The sequence below is a fragment of the Lactuca sativa genome, chromosome 4 (genome assembly GCF_002870075.4).
Source record: "Lactuca sativa cultivar Salinas chromosome 4, Lsat_Salinas_v11, whole genome shotgun sequence".
NCBI classification, from domain to species: Eukaryota; Viridiplantae; Streptophyta; class Magnoliopsida; order Asterales; family Asteraceae; genus Lactuca; species Lactuca sativa.
In genome coordinates this window covers 232,599,154-232,608,216 of record NC_056626.2, presented here as the reverse complement: position 1 = coordinate 232,608,216, position 9,063 = coordinate 232,599,154, and the positions used below count along the sequence as shown (strand labels likewise).

The 9,063-nt window shown below is 34.7% G+C and overlaps 1 protein-coding gene across 3 annotated transcripts; it reads right to left on the bottom strand.

Annotated features, from left to right (window-relative positions):
* Nucleotides 1–293: 293 nt before the first annotated feature.
* On the bottom strand, nucleotides 294–7,300 carry LOC111920660 (cysteine-rich receptor-like protein kinase 44). Of its 3 annotated transcripts, none has more exons than XM_023916234.3 (8): nucleotides 6,793–7,300; nucleotides 3,520–3,920; nucleotides 3,330–3,446; nucleotides 3,107–3,216; nucleotides 2,181–2,391; nucleotides 1,659–1,890; nucleotides 1,425–1,572; nucleotides 294–853 (listed from the first exon to the last, which is right to left on the bottom strand). In XM_023916234.3, exons 1-8 carry the CDS (start codon nucleotides 7,140–7,142, stop codon nucleotides 599–601), a joined length of 1,824 nt encoding a protein of 607 aa, XP_023772002.1. In that variant the 5' UTR covers nucleotides 7,143–7,300; the 3' UTR covers nucleotides 294–598. The 3 variants fall into 3 exon arrangements, with proteins under 3 accessions (XP_023772002.1, XP_023772004.1, XP_023772003.1); XM_023916236.3 differs by having other exon boundaries at nucleotides 3,520–3,744; nucleotides 6,793–7,294; XM_023916235.3 differs by having other exon boundaries at nucleotides 3,520–3,885; nucleotides 6,793–7,074.
* Nucleotides 7,301–9,063: the final 1,763 nt, after the last annotated feature.

The window sequence follows — 9,063 nt, the reverse complement described above, 5'->3', positions numbered from 1 at the left end:
AATGTAACAGAGGCGTTGGTTTTATTTCCCATTTCCCACTTTTTTACTCAATTCTTGTTTCCATTTCTCCTCTTATTTTCTCACAATTTCTCCATAATTTATAGAGAATCAAAAGGGTAGAAATGGAAATCATTTCTGCTCATCTTCCACATTCTTAGTACTAAACAAACAAGAAAAAAAAAAGGGAATTCTATTTCTCCCATCTTATTTCTTTGTACCAAACACAACCTTAGGTAAAATCATCATTGAGTTTTATTAATACCGTTTATTCTATGTAAAAACTAAAAATGATAGACCTTGTGTAAAATAGAATATTCATTTATTTTTCTATTATAATCAGCATTAAATTTGCTCAATTGAAACAAAAGTTGTGGGTTAAAGATGCTAACCCAGGACTTCCTCTACATAGAGCAAAGGAAAATGGGCGATTTAAACAGGATGTTTATGTTTTTACGCCAAAAAATAACAATAGGCTGGTTGGTCTAAGTTCATTTTCCTTTTAAACAACATGAAACCCACCAACATGGACCTAAATCCCTAAATTACAAGATCTTTGCAGGATCTAATTTCCTTTGGGTTTTTGCAGAGGTTATTTCTATCAAGATTCTATATGAATCCTTGTATCATGATTGTACCCAAAAGAAGGTCTGATTAGCTGTCTTTTCCCCACTGATTGACCATCTTGAAGCATCAAAACCACTTCACACATGGTTGGTCTCTTCGAAACTGGTGATTGTGTGCACAACAAAGCAATCTCAATGATATTCATCACATGTTCTTGTTCGTATTGTTTCAAGTCCAATGTCTCATCAATGCACTTCTTATGTATTTTCTTCTCATACAACTTCCATGCCTGTTCACCCAATAGTAGCAAAACAAATGAAGAGTTCACAATCAAGTACTGTAAAAAGACAATAAAATCTACTAAAATATAAGCAACACTCATGTCTGAAATATTTATATACAATTATATTTTATATAAATAAAATGAATAAAACAAGCCCCTATGAACATGGTTCAAGAAAACTCCAAAATTGAGGTACTTTTATCTTTGGGTTTGTCCAATGAAGAAGAAACTAATGTGGAATTGAAGTCTCGAGGGTCTGAACCAAATTTATTCAATCATAGTTGGCTTTCAAAAAGGAAAAGGGAGAGCACACATTACTACTGGAGTTGTAATTCAGGTGATCAGGTCTATCGAGTGTTACATAGATTATTTGATGTTCTTTCTTTTTCTTTCTACATGTTATGTTCCAAGGAGGAATGCATGTTTCTTTCGTATCATATTTTATCTTTGTTTTTTTTTTCTTTTGTCATGTGCACCTCCTATGTAACTTCTTACTGATTATTATTAATTTGATCTTGCCGCTTACTTAAAAAGCAACAAATAAAAACAGGAAATATGATTAATTTTGGCATCTCACATGTTCCAGAAGGAAGTCGGAGGATGATCTGTTCACTTCAGTACTCCTTCTGCCACTAATGATTTCAAGAACCACAACTCCAAAACTGTAAGTGTCAACTTTATCCGATAAATGACCTTGAAGTGCATATTCTGGTGCTGTATATCCCCTTACATCGTGAAAAATGAAAGAATTTGATTAGACGCAAACAGAGGATTTAAGTAATGTGCAATTTTTATCACAAATCAAGCTTACAATGTCCCAGCAAACTTTGTATCAACATGACTTTGGTCTTCTGGTTGAAACCTTGCCAATCCAAAATCTGCTATCTTGGGCTTAAAATCATCAGTAAGGAGAATATTGCTTGATTTAATATCTCTGTGAATGATTTTGACATGGAATTCATTGTGCAGATGAGCAAGACCCCTAGCTATCCCAAAAATTATCTCATATCGTTGGTTCCAGTCCAAAGTACCCCTTTTTGCACCTCCATTATGAACATATATTAATGGGTTAATGTCATAAATGGATAACAAACTATTTGTTTTCACAGAAAACACCATTGTTTTTTTTTTTCACAAAGTACCATTCAAATAATGGTTTTTTTTGTGAACACAAAGTTCCAATTGCTTACCTTATGATAGTTCTGTTTTTCACAATAGAGTTTTATGAAAAGAAAAAGTTTGTTACCCATTTACGACATTAATCTGATGTTAATTAGCATGCCAAATGTTTTAAAATAAACATTTCAAATGAATAATTGTGAAACCAACTTACCCCATAAGAATTGATCGAGGCTTCCATTTGGCATATATTCCAGGACTAGAAGTAGATCAGATCCTTCACTGGACCATCCAAGTAGACGTAAAAGATTTCGATGATGAATGTGAGTTATAAGCTTAACTTCATTCTCAAATTCGTCTTTTGATCTAGCATGATGTACTTGAAGTTTCTTCACTGCTACAACAGTCTTAACATCAAGGTTTCCCTATTAAACAATTCAAGGGGTTGTTTAAATTAGTAAATAATAAGGGAATTTATATTATATTCCCCATATGTTTGTATAACGATGAAAAATGTTGACTTATAACATCTAAACTAAATTGAGTAAACTGCAAGAATGATCTGTGTGGTTTGTCATTTTCTATGGATCAGGTCGCTAGAAGATGCTTTTTTTGTAAAATAAATGTACTTATGGAAAGTAAAATGCCTAAGGGGAAAATTACTCATTTCACTTGTGGTTTTGATCCCTATGGAAGGGTTTTCATCCTTATGGCACAGTTTCAGTTTGGTTTTGATCCCTTTCGAAAGTAAAACTAAATGACTTAATAATATATATTGACTTAATATATATATATATATATATATATATATATATATATATATATATATATATATACACACACACGATGATAAAAAATATAGTAAAAAAATTATCTAAATGGAAAATTATTCAATCTTCTATATGCCGTTTTATGTCATTTTACATTTCAGCTAGTTTTTTACCAAACGTCCAAAAGTCATTTTTTATCGGCTAGCAACTACCAGCTAGTTTTTCAGCTATCAACTAGCAGCCAGCTTTTCAGTTACTCCACCAAACATTGCCGAAACGCATTGTATAAATTTTTCTCAAACTTTCCAAAGTTTAGTATAACAGATTAATAATTTTAGCAATCTAAGATGGAAAGTTCTATCTTATTTACCTTGAACACTTCACCAAAACCTCCTCTACCCAGAATATTTTCTTCACAAAAATTATTGGTTGCCAATTGCAGATCGCGATAACTGTACATTACTGCCCCCTTCAAATCCACTGCATCCCACGCATAACATTGTCCACAAGTATATAGATAGATTTTTCATCATTACTATGAAATTAATTATCATATTGTATAGAGAAAATATTTGTACATGAAAAATATTCACCTTGTTCGGTATTTTTAGCCTTCCGTAGTCGATACAATAACCAGAACACAAGGATAAGGATAAAAAGAACTACACCAGAAACAGTTCCACCAAGTATTGTTGCCTTACTTGAATTCCCTGTCATATAATCATATAAAGTTATCAACCGATATCCCATTTTGTTTCAGGATATTGAAAGAAGTGGCCTCACCCTTTAAGACACTTGTCACGTCTGTTGTTGTCTGGTTAAATAATGGAGTCTTTGAATATCTGGCAAAACATCCCATGTTGAAAAACCTTCCTTCTTTACTTGGAAGGCAATTATTTGATTTGTTGTACGCTGTATTCATGCATGTTTGACAAACAGTCTTGTTTCCAACACACTGCCCAATCCCATACACGGTTGCATCTTCACTTGTGATTTCCTTTGTCAATGCTACATAGAAATTAAAGGCTTTTGGAGTAGCATTTCGAAGATCTGATAACAAACTATCTACAACTGGTTTGAAAGTTGTTGTGGATGCTAGTTGAGTGCCACATGTTGAAAATGGTGTGCCAGTCCCATCTTCAGTGACATCTGGTTTATTATAGAAGTCAGCAAGGTCTTCGTACCTTAACAACAAAGGACGTACAAGATTTAGGTCTTATTCTTTTTCCTAAGGGGTTAATGCCTTTTAAGGGTAACAAACTTTATCTCGTGTATAGATTTAGTCACTTATGTTTTTTTTATGTATATATGAACATTAAACTTTCTTTTTTTTGTACACATTTAGTCACTCTTTTTTATTGTACACATATGGCAAGTGCACAAAATATTCATAATAAAGTGATATCATCAATAGTGTCAGATCTTTATGTTTATGTGGTTTGTTTGTAGTGTAGATAGTTCATTAACATTATGATCAATGAATATTATTCTATGGGTATCTTTGCTTAGTGATTTGTTTTGATTAGTTTTGTTTCGTTTCGATAGTTGTTATTATGAAGGTGAATGTTCGTCAATCTCAACAAGTGATATATAAGGCCGGTTTCGATTGGATATTGTTAGGAAGTAAGCGGATAACTTGCAAAACTGTAAGCACACAAGACAGTATTTACATGGTGACCTACGTTTACAGGCAGGAGGGGAGTATTCTTTTATTTCAGAGCTCTCAAACAGAGGTTACAAGTACAATTACACAGAGATTCGCCTATCACTCTAGAATTCAAGATACAAAATGACCTAGCATGCATCCTTATTTATACTTAAAGGATCAGACCTAAAACCCTAATGGGCAAAGCCCATTGGCCCATGAAAGGTGTCAACCAATCACAATATGTCATGCAACATCTTCTGGAACATTAATCCATGTCATACAACCCATGAGAATCAGCAACACACATAATCGAGCACCTTGTGCCATAGTGGAGCAACATGATGTATAAGTGGCCATCATGAACACAAATGGCCTAACAACCGTCATGGTGGCACAACATGGTGTAATCCTTGAGCAATACCAACTTCTGAAAATCCTTGAATGATCTTGAGCATCATAAAGGACTTCACGGCATACTTGGCTCATCAAGGACCAAGATGGTCCAACTTGCGTCATCATGGCGCAACAGGGATATGGATGGTGCAAGAGACTTCAAGTGTGGCGTAAGAACATCAATATTAAAGCAACAACACCACCTTGGCGCAACAGGAACATACATGGTACAACAAGGTCATGATGCATGGCGCAAGAGCATACTCCATGGCTCAACACGAATACCTCATAGCGCAAGAGTTTTTTCTTCATGTTATTATGGCATGCCAAGTTTTTCAGTCAAAGTTCTCCTTTGTTTGTTTATATTGATAATCCAACTTGTTACAAATATTTTTCTTCATGGTATTATGTAGAATATTCTTTTGGAGTTACCTCGCTTGCTCAATTCGGGTAAACTTGACGTAATCTAGAACCAATAGGATTTTTGTGTGGATTGAATTCATTAATTGTCGGTTTTAGGCTGTTGTTTCAGTCTCTGCACATATTGTGGATCATCATTGTGTTTGACCATCTATTGATGATTCATCAAATCTAGAATGGAAAGATTATAGACTTTGGGTTATCTATCAACATTTTTTGTGTAACATGTCCAATTTGGATTTGTATGTCATCTTTAAATTTTGCTTGGTTTTATGGGAGGATTATTTCGGAGGGATATCTATTGTTCTTGCTTGTGATGCAAAGCATATTGACGACTTAGCAGAAGTGTTTATCGATAAGTGGGAGAAGGACGAACAGACCAGCGACAAAATGAAGAAACCAACCAGCGACAAAATGAAGAAACCAACCTTTGGTCGGAGACAGGAGCATCAATATTAGCAAGTTGATCCGCAAGCAATTTCGACTATTAACAATAAGACAAAATATCATGGAAACTATCTAAATGAACATGGCTACATTGATTTTTTAGGTAACGACTTGTTATTGTTTGTTATCTCGAAAGATGTTTTGATGGTGAGTAGTACTATTGTCTAAGATGGCGCCACAGATCCATTAGAGCACTATACATTCCAACCAAGTCCATAAATTTGTTTTGGCAGGATATGCTAGTGGTAAAATGTGATCAAGAACTTCATACGGTAGTGTATCTGAAAAAGCTCGGACCAAGACGGTTATTGTCCTTTTTCCATCTTTAAAGTGATTGGAAAAAGGTCGGTCATTGTTAGTGTATCTCATATCGATGTGACATGGTCTTATAAGTGGCTATATATGTTGGAGTCTCCCTTCTCTCTACAAGGGCTATTTTTAGAGAGACAATCTCAAGGCACCACATATATTTACATGGTGATCAGAACCAGTGTCCCGCACCCTGTGTCCCAGCACAACCATGTCTCTCCTATACGAGCCTCCAACTTTGAGGGCACATCGAGTCTCCCTTCTCTCCACAAGTGTTCTTTTGGAGAGGCAATCGTAGGGCTCCACATATATTTACAGTCATGGACCTCATGGTATGGGATTAGAATGATGAAGAGGGTAAGAAGATAAAAAGAAAGGAACCACGTGGGTGGAGGTAAGAGACGAGGGAAAGGGGTTCAAGAAGGGATCAAGATTGATTAAAGTTGAGTCTTGATAATCACGAAAGGTTCTTGATCAAGAATGTGGGATCAAGGTAGATGTGTGATAAACAGAAAATAGAGGACAGATGAGATCAAAGTGAACAGAGAATAGGAGAGAGAATTTCACTTGGTTGTCAAGCGTGGGTATCTAAATTTGATCGGCTTCAGATGCTGTTCACAGAAAGACAGAGTGCAGATGATCGATTATGAAGAGAGGAGAGAAGAGGGTTATTAGTAAACGTTTAAGGGTATTTATAGGAAATCTCACAGAATCCTAATCTAATACTAACAGTTGAGGATATGTTCGAATAATGTACTCAGATAATCAGATTCCTGTCTGAGAGTTTGCTATCAAAGATAATAGTTAACCATGAAACTGTAAATAGATGAAAACGTTACCTGGCAAAGCGGTTATCGAAGACAACATAAGCACCAAGGCCAGCTGTGCACATGCCAGCTTCAGAAGGGCCGGCCTCTGAACAAACCACACACTGATCGGTAGAGAGGTAGTTCCGGCACTGATATTCTTCAAACACCGTGTCATCAAAACTAGTATTAAGTACTTCAATTCTGAGTTCAGTAAGGGTAGAGGCTTTGCGATTCTTGACAAAATTTAGCAGATTTATTGGAGTGTGGTTAATCGCCAAAACGGTAGGATGGGAATTGTTAGTATTGCTATCATGATCCGTTGACTGTGAAATTCCTCGCTCAGTCAACAAAAACACAAGCAACACCACCAACACAACCATCGCCCACCGTCAGACAACTGAGGACGGAGAACCTCGAGGACAGATGCTTTGGTGTTCGCAGGGGTCTTCTGCCGTCGTGGGGTAGGGGTTTCTTGCTTCTTTGAACTGTCACTTTATTTAATTAGTTTTTTAGCTGTTGCTCTTCATCCGATTGATTATTTCATTAAGTTTTGTTTATAAATGCTTATCATCCGTTGACTATTCCTGTTGAATATATGTTGGGGTATCTTAAATGAACTATGTGTGGGTGCAGTGTACGCCCATGTGTGTGGGTGTTCACTTACCACACACATGTCCCATTATATGTTTTTTTAACAACATCCTATATATTATTAAAAATAAAAATCTATTATAACATAATTGATTATTCCTATAATTTAATACTCATTGTTGTCTATACTTATTGTTTGACTACTCTGTCATTATTTAAAGGTGTATTAATATGCGTTATATATGCCGGCTTTATGTGTTTATAAACAAAGGTAGAGCTTAGGGCCCTCACTCCTAAAGGGCCCCACTTAAATCAAATATTCAATACAGTCCAATCTATTTGTTGAATCGTTACTCGCTGCACACGCTTTACAATTCTCTTCTTTTCAGCGGCTGCTCAAAATAATCGGAACTTGATTAGCAGTTCTGCTCTTCTTCTTTTCAATTCTTGAACATCTGAACCACTGAAACACTCTTACTTCTTCATTCTTTGCTTCTCCACAAATTTTGATAAATCGATTGTTCAAAATTTTCTAAATTCTGATGATTCAAGGGTTTCACTGAATCGGTATGTGAAATTTTTTCACTTTTCACTTTTTGTTTTTCCATTATCTAAAGTCATTTGATTACTTGATTAGGGTTAATGCTTATAACTTTTTAGTTTTTATTTTTTTAGCTATGTGATTTTTGATTCAACCGACATTTATCATTGATTACAACATATTACATTTACAGAATATATAATCACTGAGTGAATCAGGTTTAAACGAATTTCAACATTTGAGTTTTTAGTTTTTCAGAATTGAGCTTTCCATTTATCTTCTAGTTCTATTCTCAAATCTCAAGGCAGCAGTCAGATAAAATTTGAGTGTTTATAACATTAAGTATAGTAAATGTCAAAGGGCTCCAAATTTTTGATTTGCTTAGAGCTCCAAAACCGGTTAAGCCGTCCCTGTATGTGGTATCGGTGTAACTCGTTGACCCCAAGATATATATCTTATACAGGACTCACTAAAAAAACATCTTATTTTATTATATAAAAAAAACATCTTATTGAAAATCTATTAGGTTTTTGAAATATTTTTATTGGATGAAAATACATTGTTTTTCGAAAAAACTACTTATAAATAATTACTTATAAGTTGACAGATAAAGGTATTAATTTGGTGTCTAAGGGTGACTATTTAATTAATGAGTTATTATTAATTATTCATTTAAATAGTATTTATTTACAAATCTAATTGTTCCTTGTGGTCTTCTTTTAATTTTTTAATTTTTTCTTTTTTAAATAACAGTACCTATATATATTTACCTATTTTGCCGTTTATTTGATTGTTAGATATTAGTGTTTGCTAGTTTGATTCTTACTTAGGTCCTAAAGACGTTCATCTTTTTGCTTTTGTTATTTAGTTTTTTAACTAGTTGTATTTCTTGTATTCGACTTCGTTAGACAGATGTATATCGACCCGTAATTTAAATGGTAACTTGAGTGTAACATTCGTTTTTAGGTACGCTTCTTTTGAGAATATATCTTTTAAACTTTCAATTATGAGATTTTTGGTGACCACGATCCTTAGTGGAGCGCACCACGACGGGGTCACGATGATAAAGCAACCGCACATTTTTTATTAACCACGACGTGGTAAGCCATGGTCACGAGTTGGTGGCGGTTGGGGTTCAAAACCCTAGACCCCGGGTTTTGAACCCTATT